At 45.6% G+C, this 19667-nt stretch overlaps 1 protein-coding gene across 1 annotated transcript in view; it reads right to left on the bottom strand.

The window, feature by feature from the left end:
• The window catches only part of CCDC81 (coiled-coil domain containing 81), a 34348-nt gene extending 22127 nt beyond the window's left edge, over positions 1-12221 (bottom strand). Inside the window, exons 1-7 of the mRNA XM_061629620.1 lie at positions 11841-12221; positions 9225-9286; positions 6810-6966; positions 5033-5289; positions 3631-3716; positions 986-1077; positions 318-435 (exon numbers count right to left, since the gene is read on the bottom strand). Coding sequence (XP_061485604.1) covers positions 318-435; positions 986-1077; positions 3631-3716; positions 5033-5289; positions 6810-6966; positions 9225-9286; positions 11841-11919 — 851 coding nt within the window. The 5' untranslated portion in view covers positions 11920-12221. The remainder of the gene's footprint in view (positions 1-317; positions 436-985; positions 1078-3630; positions 3717-5032; positions 5290-6809; positions 6967-9224; positions 9287-11840) is intronic.
• Between the last annotated feature and the right edge of the window lie 7446 nt (positions 12222-19667).

Here is a 19667-nt window from a genome sequence, read left to right on the forward strand (position 1 = left end):
CACTACACCATACTGCCTCTCTTTACATAAAATATACATTAAAAATTACCAACAGACTAAAGGTTTGACTCGGTACAAGGCAGCTTTTTATGTTCATAGGACCAGACAGTAGCTCAGTGGTAGATCACCTGCTCTGCAGCTTCAGTCCCCAAGTAGGGCTGAGAGAGAACTCTCCCTGAAACCCTACAGAACTGCTGCCAGTCAGTGCAGACAATACTGAGCTAGATGGACCAATAGTGCGACTCAGTATAAGGCAGCTTCCTGTCTTCCTAAAACCCTGAAAAACCTTGCTGATGCCCTCAAACTCAAGATCTCACCTTTGCAGGGGCAGCTTTGACTTTAGGTTCTTCTCCAACTCTTCAGTCAAGCAGACCCCAGCGACTTTGGCCGGAGAAATCAGTTGGCGAGAGAGAAGACGCCTTGCCGAAAGATTTTCTGTACAAACGAGAGCAAAAGGTCACGTGAAAATTCCACAGAGCAACTGGAAGCAGTTTGTGAAGGGGCCTTAAAGTTACCTGTGAGCTACACACATTTTCAGACTGTGTACAGCAATACCCACAAGCCTCATCAAAATGCTATCCCATATTCCCCCTCCCGCAAAATTTAATCCAGATTCACTATTTCCACAGGGGCTTTTCTTCCATTTTGAATTTCCTACAGAAATAGTAAACCTGGCACCAAGTCCACCGTAAATACGTAACACATCTCATGGTCCAAAAGTACTAAAGTAAGCTTATGTGTGATAAGCATTTCAAGTAATTTTACTTTTAAGTTTCCATTAAAAAAAACACCTAAGGGGGAAATAGGTGCCCCACACACAACGATTTCAAAATTTCCAGAGATTTTCTGTCCACATAGCCTGTTTCCAAGACAATCTGGGACACATCCCAGAAAAAAATCCCAGCTGGTATATTTAGCATATCCTTACTACCCAGTGAATAAAGGAAAGTAAAATGGCTTACGAAAATGAAATCTCTTGACCAACCTTTTTTGTGGTTCTCTTTGTCTGTTTGTTCTTTTTCCTTGCTCATCTTCTCACCTTCTTCCAGAATGGTTTCCATTTCCTTCACTTCAATCCTACAGTGGTGAGGAGGGGAGGAAAATCCATCAAGATAAAGTGGTTTAAGTGCCCTTCTCAACAACCCAATCTTCCAAAAAAAAAAAAAAAGTGGGAAATTTAAGATGCTGGTAGTAGCCACAAGAGGGCACTTTGACAAGGGCTGCCTCAAATCTGGAGCCAGCCCTGATACAAATAGATGATCTTTTTAAAAATTAAGAAGTGTGTACTCAAATGCATGGTTAGCCTAAGGACAGATCCCAAGTCTGGAAAGCCTGAAGGGGACCGCATTTGAAGGACCACAAGCAGCAAGTCTGGGGCCTCAACCTGAGTCCCTGGAGAGCTGCTGCCAATCAGAGTAACAATACTGAGTTAGATGGACCAATGGTCTGATTCGGTATTAGGCATCGTTGTGTGGTCGAGGAGTCTGCACCCTTGTCCATCGCCAGCACACAAGCATATGGTAATTGCCGGGACAAATAAGCCTGGGCTGCTACTTTCCTTCTGAAACTCAGGGACCCTCCAGACTGGTGGATTTTTGCAGGGGTATTCTGCAACACGTAATTGATACATTAATAGAGCATTAGTGGTGGATTTATACTGGACCATCCAGACATCATTCCATTTTATTGGTTGTTCTGCAATGCTACCCAAATGTTATCATATTATTGTCATCAGGAGGGGCACTCTTTCCGCTACAGCCCAATGCGTTTCTTTCAGCCACTCAGTGACTTGGCCTTAGTCAGGGGATGAGCAGGTCTAAAAAGTATATCTTCAACAATTATGTCTGCATAAATGTGCATGGAGTTTCTGCACTAATTCTGCATGCCAGCACTTTGTATTCAGAAATGGACTGAGAGCCAGTGGGGCTCTTTAAGTACAGCTGAGATGCATTTCCAGCTACTTTTTCCAGGTAGAGGAAACCCCTCAAGTCTTGCCCATCCCAGGTACAGATTAGTGAGCAATGCAAAGCTTGCCTCGGACTAACTTGGAAACCATCCCTTTTCCCCCCCTGAAAAACGCTTGGAAAAGCCAGGTAGCGGGTTGTGTCCAACATGAGTCCTACTCAGAGCAGACCCACTGAAATGAATTAACCTCAGTTAGTCATGTCCATTCACTTCAATGGGTCTACTCTGAGTAAGACTAGCATTGTATACAGCCCGATGTTTCAAGGCAATCCAACGGGCTTGGAATAATTATCCACCCTGCATCATAAGAACATAAAAAGAGCCCTGCTGGATCAGAGCAAAGGGCCATCTAGCCCACCCTTCTGTCCTCACAATGGCCAACCTATGGGAAGCCCACAAGCAGGACCTGAGCCCAACAGCACTCATCCCCAGAAGCCAGAGTTGGCAGCCCTCTGTTCCAAGCAGCCTTCACCATTATCTCTACTTCCAGTTAGTAATTTGGCAGCAGTTGTGTTCTGACATGCATGGAATTTCTGATCTGTCTTAAAATGATTGAACAGTGATGGTTTTCCAGTCTCCATAGGAAATAGTCAAAACAGAATCTGGAATCATAGAGTTGGAAGGGGCTGATAAGGCCATCGAGTCCAACACCCTGCTCAGCACAAGAATCCAAATTAAAGCATGCCTGACAGGTAGCTGTCCAGCTGCCTCTTGAAGGCCTCCAGTGTTGGAGAGCCCACCACCTCTCTAGGTAATTGGTTCCATTGTCGTACCACTCTAACGAAGTTTTTCCTGATGTTCTGTCGAAATCCGGCTTCCTGTAAGTTGAGTCTATTATTCTGTGTTCTGCAATCTGGGATGATCGAAAAGAGATCCCAGCCCTCCTGTGTGTGACAACTTTTCAAGTACTTGAAGAGTGCTATCATATCTCCCCCCCCCGTCTTCTCTTCTCCAGGCTAAACATGCCCAGTTCTTTCAATCTCTCCTCACTGGGCTTTGTTTCCAGTCCCCTGATCATCCTTGTCACTCTCCTCTTCCAGTTTGTCTGAATCCTTCTTAAAGTGTGGTGTCCAGAACTGAACGCAGTACTCAAGATGAGGCCTAACCAGAATAGAGGGGAACCAATGCTTCATGCAATTTGGAAACTATACTTCTGTTAATGCAGCCTAAAATAGAATTTGCCTTTTTTGCAGCCACATCACACTGTTGGCTCATATTCAGCTTGTGATCAACAACAATCCCAAGATTCTTCTCACATGTAGTATTGCTGAGCCAAGTATCCCTCATCTTATAACTGTGCATTTGGTTTCTTTTTCCTAGGTGTAGAACTTTGCACTTATCCCTGTTAAATTTCATTCTGTTGTTTTCAGCCCAATGCTCCAGCCTATCAAGATCCCTTTGAATTTTGTTTCTGTCTTCCAAGGTATTAGCTACTCCTCTCAATTTTGTATCATCTGCAAATTTGATAAGCATTCCCTTCACCTCCTCATCCAAGTCATTAATACAAATGTTGAAGAGCACTGGGCCCAGGACCGAGCCCTGCGGTACCCCGCTCGTTACCTCCCCCCAGTTTGAGGAGGAACCACTGATAAGAACTCTTTGAGTAAGATCCTGTAGCCAACTGTGGATCCACCTGATAGTTGCAGATCAGATAAATGCACCCACCTTGGAAACATTACGACATTACCGGTGCGTGAATGTGGAACAGTGGTTTCTCTGGCTGACAACACCGAATCCCCTGTCCCTGGCCTCTATAGCACAAAAATGAGGAATCAATTTGGTTTCCAGCAAGTTAGCAAGTGATCACACCCTAAACAACAACAATCTTCTTACCACTGGCTTTTTGCCCAGTGGAACCTCCAACAACTGGGCCAGGGGTGGGAAACCTTTTTCAGCCCAAGGGCCGCATTCCGTTCTGGGCAACCTTCTGGGCACTGCATGCCAGTATGTAGTAGGCAAGGCCAGCGGCAAAAAAAGTGGGTGAGGCAATGGATGTGGCTCTTACCTTTGTACAACCACACAAAAGTCAGGAGTTCCTACACACATCTCTCTCCATCCAGACAAACAGGAAGTTTCAGTAGCTGATGGTGTGGGGAAGCAAAGGAGCTTACCTGACCTCCCCGCAGGTGAGTCGCTGCTGCTTACTGGGAGAAGGATGGGAAGGTCGAGGTGGTGGGGAGGGCAGCATGGTGCAAATGCAGTGCAGCCAATCTGATGTTCCTGCCAGTGCATTTGCACCGCATCACCCTCCCCACCACCTCGTCCCTCCCGGTCAGCAGCAGTGACTCACCTGCGGGGAGGTCAGGTAAATGCCTCTGCCCCATCACACCTTCTCAGGCTTGTAGCCAGCCTAGAAAGTTCAAGGGGGGGGGAGTTGGTTATTTATTTAATTTAATTCTTTATTTAATTCTTTTTAAAAATCAGGGGGTGTTATGGGCTGCATCTCTATTTCTCTATATTTTTCTGTACATTGGCCATCTCGAGCTCATTATATCCAGTCAAAAATGTTAAAAATAAGTGGTGCAGGGGTACAGTTAAAACACAAGCCAGGTTTGATGCTTTAAAAGTCAGTTTTACTGTCCACCCACTTTAATTCCCCCATTTCTGAATTCCCCCAATTTCTGCCACAGGATAGAATGCCGTGTTTAAGATGGTATCTGTCATCTTAAAGTACTTGTATTACAAATATAGGGTAGTATTCATTGCTAGTCCTACTCAGAGTACACCCACTGAAGTTAATGAACATGACGAACTTAGGTTCATTTATTTCAGTCGGTCCAGTCCGAGTTGGACTTAGTTGCATACAACCCCTACTGGCCAGTTAATTGAAGGAATCATTTTAGGTGCTCAAATGTATTTTTTAATCAGTTAATCCGATAAATGGACTCAACGTTGCAGCTCCAGTAATAATGAAATGCCCTTAATGTATTTTAATCAATTAATCCGATTAATGGACTGCAGCCTGATAGTAATGAACTGTCTTGAATGCAATACTTATTTATTATGATGAAAACTCAAATACAAGACCAAAATAACATCCAGGCCCAGAAGGAAATGACAAACATACGTTTGAAAGAGCCTTCAGGAGATTCCCACTCCCGTCCATGGTGCGAAGAAAGTCTTTATAAAACTTCATCTTCACCCTATTGTCCCGGATCACCAGAACGCCAATCCCCTTGAAAGTGAACTCGACTGTCTGCTTGGTGGCGATGGACCGCGAGAAAGACAAGAGAGTCTCTCGGATGCATCCTTCCACGATCTCCCTGTTGAAGGGGCCCTCCAGGGATAACACTATGAAATTTAGCTGAACGATTGGGATATCACCTAGGGAAGGACAGCAGGAAAAGAAGCTGAAGACAGAAATAACTGGAATGGGAAGAAATGCCATTTTCAGCCCGAGGGCCAGAGCTTGGAAAAGTTACTTTTTTGAACTACAACTCCCATCAGACCAATCCAGTGGCCATGCTGGCTGGGGCTGATGGGAGTTGTAGTTTAAAAAAGTAACTTTTCCAAGCTCTGCTGCGGGCCACATTCCCTTCTGGATGACTTTCTGAGGGCCACATGCCAGCGGTTAGAAGCAGGGGCTAGAAGCAAAAGCTGGCAGAAAAACAAAAACAAAGGCTAGTTTCTACATACACCTCACTATCCTTGCAAAGAGGCACTGTAAAAGCTCAAGGATACCTTCCACTCAGGAAAAGGCATTCAGTGAGGCAGGTGTGGCCTGGGGATAGTACTCAGGACCCAACGAAGAGGCCTAGAGTGCTGCATTTTGCCCCAGGATGGAGCGTCCTGCCCTTGCAATACATCACATGAGTGAACTGTTAGAACACTAACATCTTATTCACACATTTCTTCCAGCAAACCCATTTAGGCAACAAAAATAACAAATCCTCTAAATCAAAAGTGGGGAATCTCAGGCCTTGGGAGGGTGGGGATGTGCCTCTTTAGGACTTTGTACTTAATTCTTGGGACTCTGACCCCAACTACCACTGGTATACGTTCTCCCTTCACTCTACCTTCCCCTCCTCAAACCAGAAACATGTCAGGACTAATTGCAAAACTGTTCTGGGTATGGTGCTCACACGTGCTTGTGAGGTTTGGTGATGGCATTGTTGCTAGCCAATGGGTGCCCATCACAGCCAGCTTTCCCCTGCTTCAGAGCCTGAAGCATACAGTGAAACTGTCCTACATCCCTATGCCAAGGACTAGTCCTTGCTTACCTTACCTCTCCCACCATTTCCACAATTCTGCTGCCATCCTCACTAATGCTACGTCTTAGCTCCGTAATACACATTTTTGCATTATGTCGGTTGCTTAACAATTCACTTGGTGTGTACCTTACACATAAGGGCAAGGAGGAAAGCAAATGCTATTGGAAGTGTTAGGGTGCAACTCAGCTTGCACAGAAGGCCGACGCGTCTGCATGGGAAAGAGTAGACAGAGAGAGGACCTTCCATGCTTCCTAGATTGTCCTTTCCCTTCTAACCTGTGTCAATCTATCTTCTAGTACTAGGGTCATACTCTTAGGGCTGCTGATCTCACTTGCTGCTTCCTCTCTCTTCTTCCACTCCTCCCTTGGAGAGGAGACCCTTTTGGATCTCGCTTCTGTTGAGATGCAGGAACAAGGATGCCTTGTTGCATCTCCACCTTAGCCAAAACTAGGGAACTTTCCTATCAAGCATGTATTTCTTCTAATAAATGCCAGGTTATTGTTTTCTTAAAAGAGTCTCCGTGTGATTGTATCCAGGGTAAAATGTGCTCCTCCAACAGGAATTCTGCAACAGTTCAGCTTCTGCCAGCATTTATCTCCAGTGCTAACATATCCCTGCAGCCCAATTGCTTACCGGGAGTGTGTATTTTGTTAAACTTCAGCCCATGAATCTGTGCAAGTTTCTCAGACAGAAGGAACACAGGCCGTTGTATGAGAATGTACTTGTTATTGCCAACTTCCAGCTTCTGTCTCAAAAAGGAGAACGTCCCCAGCCCTGGTATTAAGACACCCTGAAAAAGAAGGCACCGAAAGCAAGAGCTGGGGTGGTATAATGGTTAAGAACATGAGCTGTGGACTAGAAGTCCTCCAGTCAAGTGTTAGGTCTGATCGAACATTAGGCAAGTCACACACACATATTTGGAGAGGACCTTAGCTCGATGGCAAAGCATCTGCTTTGTATGCCGAAGATGCCAGGTTCAATCCCCAGCAACTCCAGCTGGGTTGGGAGAGACCACTGTCTGAAATACTGAAGAGAGGCTGCCAGTCAGTGTAGATGGTGCTGAGTTATATGGACTAATGGTCCAACTTCCATCAAGGCAGCTTCCTAGGTTCCTATAGCTGTAATATGGAAATAGCAACAATGGCCAGTCTTATAGGATTGTTGTAATGATTACTAATAAAGGGGCCAGGATATGCATCATCTACATACAGTCCTTTTACTCCTCGCTTTGCATTAGTGGAGAAATGCCACAGCTAACTATAGCTTCCTACTATCTGCAAACCAGGAAACTATGGTTAGCAGCTGCCAAACAAGCCAGAGAATGAAGTCACAGTTTCAAGTTGGCTTCTGAACCCCAGCTTGTATGGAAGCCATTTATTATAATTCTCAGTTCGCATGTGATGCAAAGTGTAGTTTAGTGCAGTTTCCTGGGTGTTTCCCCACTCACACAAAGGGAGGAGTGACATAGGAGCAAAGGGGTTTGTAAGCCACACAAAATTCATGCACGCCTTGACATGTTAAGCCAGGTACAAACACAGCCAACAGATATGAAAGGCTTGCATGCGTCCTGTAAAAGATATTATTGTAGGACTGATGCCTAACTGCGGTGGGTTTGCCTAGAAGCGACGGTAGATCCTTGGTCCAATCTCAAACTAACATTAATGGTTTGGGATGGTTGATGGTTGGTTCTTCAATGGGAGCTGCTGTTGTTGTTATGTGCCTTCAAGTCGATTACGACTTATGGCAACCCTATAAATCAGTGACCTCCAAAAGCATCTGTCATGGACCACCCTGTTCAGATCTTGTACGTTCAGGTCTGTGGCTTCCTTGATGGAATCAATCCATCTCTTGTTTGGCCTTCCTCTTTTTCTACTCCCTTCTGTTGTCCCCAGCATTGTTGTCTTTTCTAGTGAATCATGTCTTTTCATTAAGTGTCCAAATTATGATAACCTCAGATTCATCATTTTAGCTTCTAGTGATAGTTCTGGTTTAATTTGTTCTAACACCCAATTATTGGTCTTTTTCGCAGTCCATGGTATGCACAAACCTCTCCTCCACACCACATTTCAAATGAGTTGATTTTGCTCTTATCCGCCTTTTTCACTGTCCAACATTCACATCCATACATAGAGATCAGGAATACCATGGTCTGAATGATCGTGACTTTGTTGTTCGGTGATACATCTTTGCATTTGAGGACCTTTTCTAGTTCTCTCACAGTTGCCCTCCCCAGTCCTAGCTTTCTTCTGATTTCTTGACTATTATCTCCATTTTGATTAATGACTGTTCTGAGGTATTGATATTCCATTGGAACAGAGTATCCAATGGGAGCTAGTGGTTGGGAAAGAGCTGGGAAACTTTCTGAGCTAAGATGGATCTCTAAGGTCTTTGCGGGGAAGAGACTGCAGGTTTTGGAGGGAATGGGAGCTGAACTGAAGACCAGACATAGTGAGTTGCCTTATACTGAGTCAGATTACTGGTCTGTCTAGCTCAGAATCGACTACACCAGGTGTGGGGAACTGTTGGCCCTCCAGTTGTTGCTGAACTACAACTTCCATCATCCCTGGCTACTGGCCATGCTTGCTGGGGCTGATGGGAGTCGTAGTTCAGCAACATATGGAGGACCACCTGATTTACACTGACTAGTGGCAGTTCCTCAGGGTCACAGTCAGGGAGTCTCACCCAGTCCTACCTGGAGATGATGAGGATTGGTCTCTCTCCCTCTGGGGAACTGACGGGAGGCAACAGAATTACTGTTCGTTATATGACTGCTCGTGCACTCATATCCACAAATTTGCTCTACCTGAATATGAATATTGTTTGTATATTTCTAAGTAAACCACATAATGTAAAAACACCACAACTCCCTACTGACCTCTGCTTCTAAAGGAAGCCCAGCACAAGAAGCGTTGCCCTTGGAGGTTGTCACCGCTCAGGGAAAGGAAAGCTTATGCACACACACTGGCTACTTTGACCAGAGCGCATGAGCACCTGAATCATTCAAAACATAAACGCACTGAAGCAAAAGAATCAACAGGGCGTCCCCACCTTATTCATGGAGAGTTGCTTTTCAACAAATTCAGAAACGGTGCCCCAAATGCTAAGGACCTCTGAAACGTAAAGAAACACAGAGTTTATCCTGCATCGTATAACACCCTTGCCCTGTAGGGAAAAAGAGAAAAGCATTTACATCTGCAGTCGGCAAGGTGATGCCCTCAGAAGGAGTTGGACTACAACTCCCATAGTCCCTTACCATGGCCATGTTGGCTGGGGTGGAGGGAAGGGGTAGGTCAACAACATCTGGAGGGCACCACATTGGCTACCCCTGATTTACATTGTGTGGTGGAGTGGTTAGAGTATCGGCCTAGGACCTCAGAGACCCAGGTTCAAATCCCCATTCAGCCATAAAGTTCACTAGGTGATCTTGGGCCAGTCACAGTCTCTTAGCCTAACCTACATCATGGAGATCAGGAGAACCTTGAGCTCCTTGGAAGAAAGGTGGAATGAAAATGTAATAAATAAATAAATAGTAGCTCCTCGCTTTCTAGATAAAGAGATGCCAACTCCACTTTCTTTGTGCAACCAATATTAAATTGATATCTTGGCAGCAGATGGTAAGCAGATGACCTGCCTACTTGAATTTCATTTATGGAGCTAGGGTCTTGCTGTGGAATACTTTAAATTCAGTGTTTCAAAACATCTGCACTGACTTTTCCCAAACAATATTATAGGCAACAGAGTTCAGGACATTGCAACAAGCAGGGGCCCACTTCATCTCAGTCATTTCAATCAGGGTAATAATTTAGGGGAAAGTCACCAAAGAGTCTTGTGACGCCTTAAAGCAGGTGTGGGAAACCTTTTACGGGCCAAAGGTTACGTTACACCATGGAAAGCTGTCAGGGACTACATTCTAGCAGTGGACAGGGCCAGACCCACACATAAGCATGCACCCTTAACACACACACATATTCAAACAAAGCTATTTCCCTGGGAAACAAAGGCTAATAATTAATCACTAGTAACTCCACTCAAAGTTTCGCCTTCCATTTTTTTTCATACAAAGTTTGTAGGAAAAGTGCTTAAAGGTTCTTTATCTGTCCTGACTGGGAAAAAGGGAAAAAGAAGAATGCAAAGATGTCAATGCCCAGATGAACATCAAGTCCTGCATTACAGCAGTTTAAAGCCTCACAGTTCAAAATGCAATTGCGTCCCCAAAATCACATGCATGCAATTGCAAAATGCATGAGCTACTTTTTGCATATGTGCAAAGAGAAGAAGTTTGTGGAAACCCTTCTCCCCTCTGCTTTGATCCTTTCACATCAGATCATCTGGCAGAGGAAGGAGCTGCAATTGCAGGCTTTGCCTAACCTCAAAACCCTTTCCCCTCCCTGGTGAACAGCTTATGGTCAGGGTGAAATCTGGCTGCAGCTGCTTCCTTCACTACACTTTACGCCTACAGCTCCCTCCCAGAGCAACTTGTCTGTCAACAGTTTATCTGCAATATGTAAGCTGATCAGCCTTGTTTAGTAGCCCACTACCGGTTGCTGTGGGGGCGACTGTGAAAGTGATCACTGGACAAGATGAACCTTGGACTTATCCAACAGGGCTCTCCTTAATATTCTAATATCTGTAGCACATACATGATGCTACCTTTTCCCCTTCCCTGAAATCCCTCCTCCAAACTTGCATCACCAAAGCTCCTCCAAAACTCACACCTTTGTTTTAACCCCCATAGCCCTCACCCTCAAATGAAAGGAAATCCAAGTACACATAACTGCAGTTGTTTACATTTTGCCTTGCTTCTGTTATCTCTGTTATTGTCAAAATGCAACTGTAAGCCCCTCGGGGCAGAGACCCATTTTAAGGACATAAGAAGAGCCCTGCTGGATCAGCCCCTAGTACAGCCCATCCACGCCAGCATCCTGTTTCTTACACATTGGCCTGACAGATGCTTTTGAGAAGCTCACAAGCAGGACAACTGCCCTTTCCCTGTTGGTTCTCCCCTAAGCAACTGGTAGTCAGGTATGCTGATTTTGGACATGGAGGCTCAGATTAGTCATCACAGCTATAAAAGCTATACGTATTTTCCTTGATCTGTCCTGAATCTGCTGCCAATTTTATTGGAAGGGCTCTGGGAAGCCTTCAAGCAGAATAAAAAGGATCCGTTGCTCAATGGTAGACCAGCTGCTTCGCATGCAGAAGGTCCAAGGTTCAGTCCCCAGCATCTCCAAATAGAAATGGGAATGTCCCCTGCCTGAAACCTTGGAGAGCCACTGCCAGCCAGTGTAGACAGTACTGAGCTAAATGGTCAGTCCACTCACCATTAGGCAGCGTCCCATGTTCCTGTGTCCCTAATTGAGTATTATGGGAGACAGAGGTAGAGAATGGTGGGGGGGGGAGGTAAAGTAAGAAGCTGCCTTTATACTGAGTCATGTAGCTCAGTACTGTCTGCACTGACTGGTAGCAACTCTCCAGAATTTTCCAACCCTAGCTGGAGGTGCCAAAGAGTGAGGCTGGGTCCTTCCGCATGCAAAGGGAGGGAATGATGTTCTACCAGGTACATTATATTAATAAGAAAGCAACCATTTTTATTGCATTAGCTAGCCTAGTGGTTAATTCAGAAGGATGAGATTTTTAAAAATGTAACAAAGAAATCAAGCTTACCTTCCGTAGTGAGCTTGGGAAGTGTAAGGAAGACGTTCCTCCCACACTCCAGGATCGCGGTGTGGATGGTGTCCAGCATTTTCACACCCTCTTTCCCACCCACCCCTTGCTCTTCTGCCTTTACCAAAAGGGGAAAGAAAGAAAAGCCGCTCTAAGTAGAAAGCCAGATAGACTGGGCTGGTCTTTGGAGATTTCTCCCAGGGAGAGCATCCGTCACATAGCTTCTCACCCCCTTTTATGCGCTCAGGTCTTTAGAGCACTGCCCAGTTCTCTTCTCTCTCCAATTCCCCGTCCTCATCAATGCAAAAAACAAACAAAAAACCCGGTTTCTTAAAAGTGAGGAGGGGAATCTGGGGTAAAGCGGCGCGTTCACAGGGCAAGGTGGAGGGGGCGGGGCCATGAATGGGAAGGGGCGGGGCCGTCGCTAGGACGCGAGTCTCGCTGATGGTTGCTAAGGGAGACGTCACAATAGAAGCTCCCCGCCTCGCTTAGTATGAATTGTCCTCCGAGGGCAGAAGTTCTGCAGACTCGTTGGAGACTCCCCGAAAGAGGTGGATGATTGACGGGAGCAAGAGCCAATTAGGCATCAGGGCGCAGTTCTTGTAGCGTCGTGCATCTCACAGAAGATAGGCAGGGTGGAGCGTTAACGCAACAAAATGATTTTTATTTTTAGAATTTTAATACGAATTATTTAAGATAAACGACCACGTGCAGGCACCAGTTCCAGAGGGATAGCTGCAGGTTCAGTGGGCCTTAATGCCAGGTCACTGTTTATAGGATTGCAGCCTTACTTCTGAATAAACATGCATTTGATTTCTTTAGCAATCCGTTAACATCAAACATACACACACACACACAAAGGATTCCTGGGGAAGGATTTATTGTGGCATCAACGTGTGGGGGACTAGAGTCGATTCATCAGATGCATGAATATTTAATTTATACATTTCGCACTTCTCTCTCCGCCAGCTGAGTTTTAGCACATGATGCGTATGACCACGCCGACCTCAGTTCATGACAGTTTATCCCACAAGAGGTCTGCTAGGTGAAGATGCCGCATGACTCTTACAAAGTATCTCTGCCTGCAGTTGAGGTACCCAAAGGGCATTCTCTGTGGCAGTCCTTAAGCCGTGGAATTCCCTCCCCAGAGCCGTATGTCGTCTCCTTGTATGGTGCAGACAGGGCCATAGCTCAGTGGCAGGCTATGTGCTTTATATGCAGATAGCCAGGTTCAATTTGCAGGTACGGCTGGAATCGTTCCGTCTGAAACCCTGGAGGGTGCTGCTAGCCAGTGTAGTAGGCAATATTGAGCGAGATGGACTGCTGGTATAAAGCAGCTTCCTACACATCTGCCACCTGATTGAGACCCACCCTATTTTCTTTACTGTTTTCACTGATTTTAATATTGTGTTTTTAATATCATTAGAACCTACCCTGGGACCTCGAACTTGTCAAGGATTATCAATACCTCGGCACAGTCATTAACCAAAATGGAGACAATAGTCAAGTCATTGCTTGGCTGGATTATATCAATGAGATTCTGTGGAAAACCTGCTCTTCTTCTGCTTCAGCTGATACTGGCTAACCATTACAGATTCAGGCCTCAAGAGATATCGCTGCTGGAGACTCCGTTGCTGTGGTCCGTGCTGCCGCCATTGCTGCTGCCTGCCCGCTTACGCGCGGGGCGTTGTCATCTTCGCCAAGGTGCCGCGTTGCTGCCGGTGGACTTCGCTGTTGCGGACTGTGTTGCCGCCATCGCCGCCGCTGGTTGCGGGCGTCTTCATCATCGCTGAGAGCCGTGCCGTTGCCCAGGACACTATCACTGCGGCGTATATCTTTGCCACCTCGCCGCTTTCTTGCTTGCGTGTGGCGCTTCTGTTGCTGCTTGGGGCTGTGTTGCTGTCCTGGTGTCCTTGCTGCGGCTTGCCTTTGGATGGGACTTGAGACTGCCATCGCTGCTTGACGAGGATTAACTCATTTTAACGTTTGTTTGGGTGTGTGTGGGGGCTAATGTGGGGTGAATGATTGGTATGTTTGCTTGTTTGTGTGGTTTTGTGTATTTTTAACATGTGCCTGGGAGATAAGATTCCATCCTTCGTGGGGGGGCTCTCGGGGGCCCCCAATTAGTGTAGTGACGGGTAATGGGAGGTATGGCGTTAGGAGGAGAACAGGCCAGGTAAGGGAAACTCGTCCCAGACAAATTGTGTCTGTGCCTTGTTCCGGTTCTCCTCATATCCACAGGATTGTTGGTTGTCCTATCAGCCAGCTCTCGGATCTCCAAGTGCTGCTTTTGAATGCCAGGTCGGTACATAATAAAACCTCACTTGTCCATGATTTAATTCTGGAGGAGGGTGCCGACCTGGCATGTATAACCGAGACCTGGGTGGCTGATCAGGGAGGAGTTGCTCTTTCCCAGCTTTGCCCACCCGGGTATTTGGTTCAGCACTGTGGTAGATCTGAGGGCCGGGGAGGGGGGGTCGCTGTGGTCTATAGGAGTTCTTTTCCTCTCACCAAGCACCCTGTCCAGACGGCGACTGGTTTGGAATGTCTCCACCTTGTGTTGGGCCAGGGAGACAGACTAGGAATACCGTTGGTGTACCGTCCACCTTGCTGCCCAACAGCTTCCTTAGCTGAGCTGACAGAGATAGTCTCGGAGGTCCTTTTGAGGTCCCCTAGACTTTTGGTACTGGGGGATTTCAACGTCCATGCCGAGGCTGTCTTATCTGGCGCAGCTCAGGACTTCATTGCCTCCATGACAACAATGGGGCTGTCTCAATTTTCTACTGGCCCAACACATGTGTCAGGACATACTCTCGATTTGATCTTCGCCACTGGACATGGAGATGGTGATCTGATGGTGGGGTGTTTTTCATCTACCCCATTGTCATGGACAGATCACCGCTTGCTGAGATTTAGACTTACAGCGGCTCTTTCCCTCTGCAAAGGTGGAGGATCTATTAAGTTGATCCGCTCCTGGAGCCGGATGGATCCTGTAGGTTTTCAGAGGGCTCTGGGAGATTTTCCGGCTGATAGGACTGGTGCTCCTGTCGAGGCCCTGGTCGCACTGTGGAATACAGAAATGACCCGGGCTATTGACACGATCGCTCCCGCGCGCCCCCTTCGCTGTAGAGCTCATACAGCTCCGTGGTATACCCCGGAGCTGAGAGCGATGAAACATGAGAGGAGGAGGCTGGAGTGCAGATGGAGGAAAACTCCCAGTGGATACAATTATGCCTTGGTAAGTGCCACCAATAAGTTGTATACAAAAGCGGTAAGGACAGCAAAGAAGCTCTATTTTGCTGCCTCTATTAGATCATCTTTAAGCCGCCCAGCGGAGCTTTTTAAAGTCGTGCGAGGGCTCTTACACTCTGGCCCCCACGATACTATGGAAACATCTGAGACCCGCTGTAATGAAATTGCTGGACACTTTCAAGATAAGATTGCATGTATCCGCAGGGACCTTGACTCTGATGTTGTGACAGATGAATCCATTGAAGTGTCCGGAGCACGGCCTTGTCTTTCTTTATTGGATGAGTTTCAGTTGGTGCAGCTCGAGGAAGTGGACAAGGTGCTTGGAATGGTTCGGGCGACCACGTCTGTTCTGGATCCTTGCCCATCTTGGCTAGTGAAAGCTGGCAGGGCTGGAACCACCGGTTGGGCCAAGGAGGTGGTTAATGCCTCCTTGAGGGAGGGAGTGGTCCCTGGTAGCCTCAAGGAGGCAGTAGTGAGACCTCTTTTAAAGAAACCCTCCTTGGACCCAGATAATTTAAACAACTATAGACCAGTGGCAAATGTCCCTTTTCTGGGCAAGGTTTTGGAGCGGGTGGTTGCCAGCCAACTCCAGGCGCTCTTGGATGAAACCGATTATCTAGATCCATTTCAATCCGGTTTCAGGCCCGGTTTTGGCACCGAAACAGCCTTGGTCGCCCTGTATGATGACCTGTGTCGGGAGAGGGACAGGGGGAGTGTGACTCTGTTGATTCTCCTTGATCTCTCAGCGGCGTTTGATACCATCGACCATGGTATCCTTCTGAGGAGACTCGCGGAGTTGGGTGTCGGGGGCACTGCTTGGCAGTGGTTCCGCTCCTACTTCGCGGATCGTCACCAGAAGGTAGTGCTTGGGGAACATCACTCGACACCATGGACTCTCCATTGCGGAGTCCCTCAGGGGTCGGTTTTGTCCCCCATGCTTTTCAACATCTACATGCAGCCACTGGGTGCAGTCATCAGGAGTTTTGGAGTGCGTTGCCATCAGTATGCTGATGACACGCAGCTCTATTTCTCCTTTTCATCTTCTTCAGGTGAGTCTGTTGATGTGCTGAACCGTTGCCTGACCGCGATAATGGACTGGATGAGAGCTAATAAACTGAGACTCAATCCAGACAAGACCGAGACATTGTTGGTGAATGCCTTCCCTGCTCAGATGGTGGATGTTAACCCTGTTCTGGATGGGGTTACACTCCCCCTGAAGGAACAGGTACGTAGTTTGGGGGTTCTTCTCGACTCTTCCCTGTCTCTCGAGGCCCAAGTGGCCTCGGTGGCACGGAATGCGTTTTACCATCTTCGTCTGGTAGCCCAACTACGCCCCTATCTGGACAGGGACGACCTCGCCTCCATTGTTCACGCTCTGGTAACTTCAAGATTGGATTACTGTAATGCACTCTACATAGGGCTGCCCCTGAAGACAATTCGGAAGCTTCAGCTGGTGCAGAACGCAGCTGCCAGACTACTGACGAGGACCAGTCGGTCTTCGCATATAACACCTGTCTTGGCGCGCCTGCACTGGCTTCCTATTTGCTTCCGGGCGAGATTCAAGGTGCTGGTTCTTACCTATAAAGCCTTACACGGCGTGGGACCTCAATACCTTGTGGAACGCCTCTCTCGATACGAACCTACCCGTTCACTTCGTTCAGAATCTAAGGCCCTCCTCCGGGTACCAACCCATTGGGAAGCCCGGAGGGTGGTTACTAGATCTAGGGCCTTTTCTGTGGTGGCCCCTGAGTTGTGGAACAGCCTCCCCGAAGAGGTACGCCTGGCGCCTACACTTTTATCTTTTCGGCGCCAGGTAAAGACCTTTTTATGCTCCCAGGCATTTTAATTTTCTTAACCATTTTAATCTTTTAATCCGTATTTTTAATTTTTGTCGTATTGTGTTTTTGTAGTGTTTTTTGTTGTTTGTTTGTATATGTTTTTATGATTTTTATTATGATATATTGTATTTTATCTTGTTTGTTCACCGCCCTGAGAGCTATTCTGCTAAGGGCGGTATATAAATTGAAATAATAAATAAATAAATAAAAAAGAAATCAGAAGAAGGCTAGGACTGGGGAGGGCAGCTGTGAGAGAACTAGAAAAGGTCCTCAAATGCAAGGATGTATCACTGAACACCAAAGTCAGGATCATTCGGACCATGGTATTCCCAATCTCTATGTATGGATGTGAAAGTTGGACAGTGAAAAAGGCGGATAAGAGAAAAATCAACTCATTTGAAATGTGGTGCTGGAGGAGAGCTTTGCGCATACCATGGACTGCGAAAAAGACCAATAATTGGGTGTTAGAACAAATTCAACCAGAACTGTCACTAGAAGCTAAAATGATGAAACTGAGGTTATCATAATTTGGACACATCATGAGAAGACATGATTCACTAGCAAAGACAATAATGCTGGGAAAAACAGAAGGGAGTAGAAGAGGAAGGCCAGACAAGAGATGGATTGATTCCATAAAGGAAGCCACAGACCTGAACATACAAGATCTGAACAGGGTGGTTCATGACAGATGCTACTGGAGGTCACTGATTGATAGGGTTGCCATAAGTCGTAATCGACTTGAAGGCACATCACCACCGCCACCAGTTAATAGTAATGTAGTAATGTCACTAAGAAACCTTTATTGGCAAAATGTTGTTTGCAACAAGGATTGTTGTTAGCAAGTGAGAACATCAGCCTCTTCCACCAATGGAATGGCAGTAGAAAAATGTGAGGCCACACTTGTGTATGTGCAAACATGCACTAGCTAAACTTACTACAAAATAATTTGGGAGGGTTCTTAAATGGCAAAAGACTTATTGGAAAATTGGTAACTCATTTTCCAGATACCAGAGTAGAACAAAGCTTCCATGAAAACGTAAAAACAAGCATTACATGCTATGTAGACTAAAACGACTGATTTGCAATTTAATTTAAATTATATTAGCCTTCGTTTTGGCTTGACACGACTGTCTTTTTTCCAGTCACATCCATATACTGTGTATACTCTGTGGAGTATATTTGTATTTTAAGTAATATATGTAATTGATTAGATCAGGTTTTAGATTTAATATTTATATCCTGCTTTTCTAATTAATACATTTATTTTACAAATAAAATATATGTTAAAAATGTTGCAGAGTTGATCCCAGAGTAATAGAAGTGGTAGTACTTATTTGTTCTCTTATTAATGTCTGCTGGTCTAAGGTATGCCTGCTTTTGAGTAGCACTGCACTACATCTACAGAGTTCAGTATGAAGAGCTGTGTATTCTTCATACATTCATTTTCTCACATCAGTATACACTGACCCAGTTTAAAAACAAAACAGACTTGCCTATCTTTATTCACCCATCTGTATCTCCTCTATGAAGCAAGAATGTCTTCTTGTTATATGCCTTCAAGTCAATCACTACTTATGGCAACCCTATGAATCTTTTGGATGTATTCATAGGGTTTTCATGGTAAGAGGTATTCAGAGGTGGTTGACCATTGCCTTTGGGTCAACCACAAGTCAGAATCGACTTGAAGGCAACCAATTTCCATTTTTCCTCTAAGCCTATGGCACCCGGTATTCCTAGGCGGTCTCCCACCCAAGTACTAACCAGGCCTGACCCTGCTTAGCTTCAGAGATCAGACAGTAGTAATAAAACAAGGATCTAAAAAACTAGCAAACTTTATAGGGGAAAAAAGCCTAATAATGTAACATAGTGGAGAATGGGAAAGCTTCAGAGAAAAAAGGCAAATCGTTACTGCAAGAAAGGTAAAATAGACAAATTATGCCCAGTCTGAAATCCTGCATCAGAAATCACATTCCGTCATTATTGATATAAATCTGCTTTATGGCTGACAGATACTTGAAATATAGAAAAGGTTAAGGCATAACAGTAATTTCTTCAGAGAATAAAGTACTGGACACTCGTTAAAATATATGCTGGTGATTAAAAGTATTAAAATTAATTCATTTTTCTCATTCCTTTTTGGCTAAACCATCATGAGGGCAAAAATAGTTTCTTTTTTTCAAGAAAAACAACACCCTAACTTTAAAAGAAAGCATGGTATCCTTGACATGCCTTAAGTACTGGGATTTGTAAAACCTGGAGGTTGCTGGAACTAGGCAGACTGTCCACAGTAAAAAAAAATATAGATGGAAATGTGAATAAAACAAGTTGGGGTAGGAGGAGGCTGAATGGACAATCAGATTGGAACAGAAATGCACAGATCTGTGAATAGCTAAGAGAAAGCACTGGGCCATAGATTCAGCTGGATCTACAAGGGCAACTCTGCAACATCTATTTCTGCAATGCTATTTAAATTGGAAATGACCAGCGACAGATCTCCTTCTTGCCAGAGAATCTTTGAAAGCAAGACCCAAAATTGGCCACTGGTAGCTCTGTGATTGGATTGTCAGAGAGTATGTTCTGGTGAATCCCAGGCATGGGGAGGTTAATAGCTGTGACACCCAACATGCAACATACATGCCAGGCTATGCCAGGTGGCAAAAGGCATCCAAACGAATCACATCTATTAAGACAGAATTACGCAAGGAACTATTATCAGCATCTTTAAAAAGAGGCATAG

Source organism: Rhineura floridana, chromosome 5, assembly GCF_030035675.1.
Source record: "Rhineura floridana isolate rRhiFlo1 chromosome 5, rRhiFlo1.hap2, whole genome shotgun sequence".
NCBI classification, from domain to species: domain Eukaryota; kingdom Metazoa; phylum Chordata; class Lepidosauria; order Squamata; family Rhineuridae; genus Rhineura; species Rhineura floridana.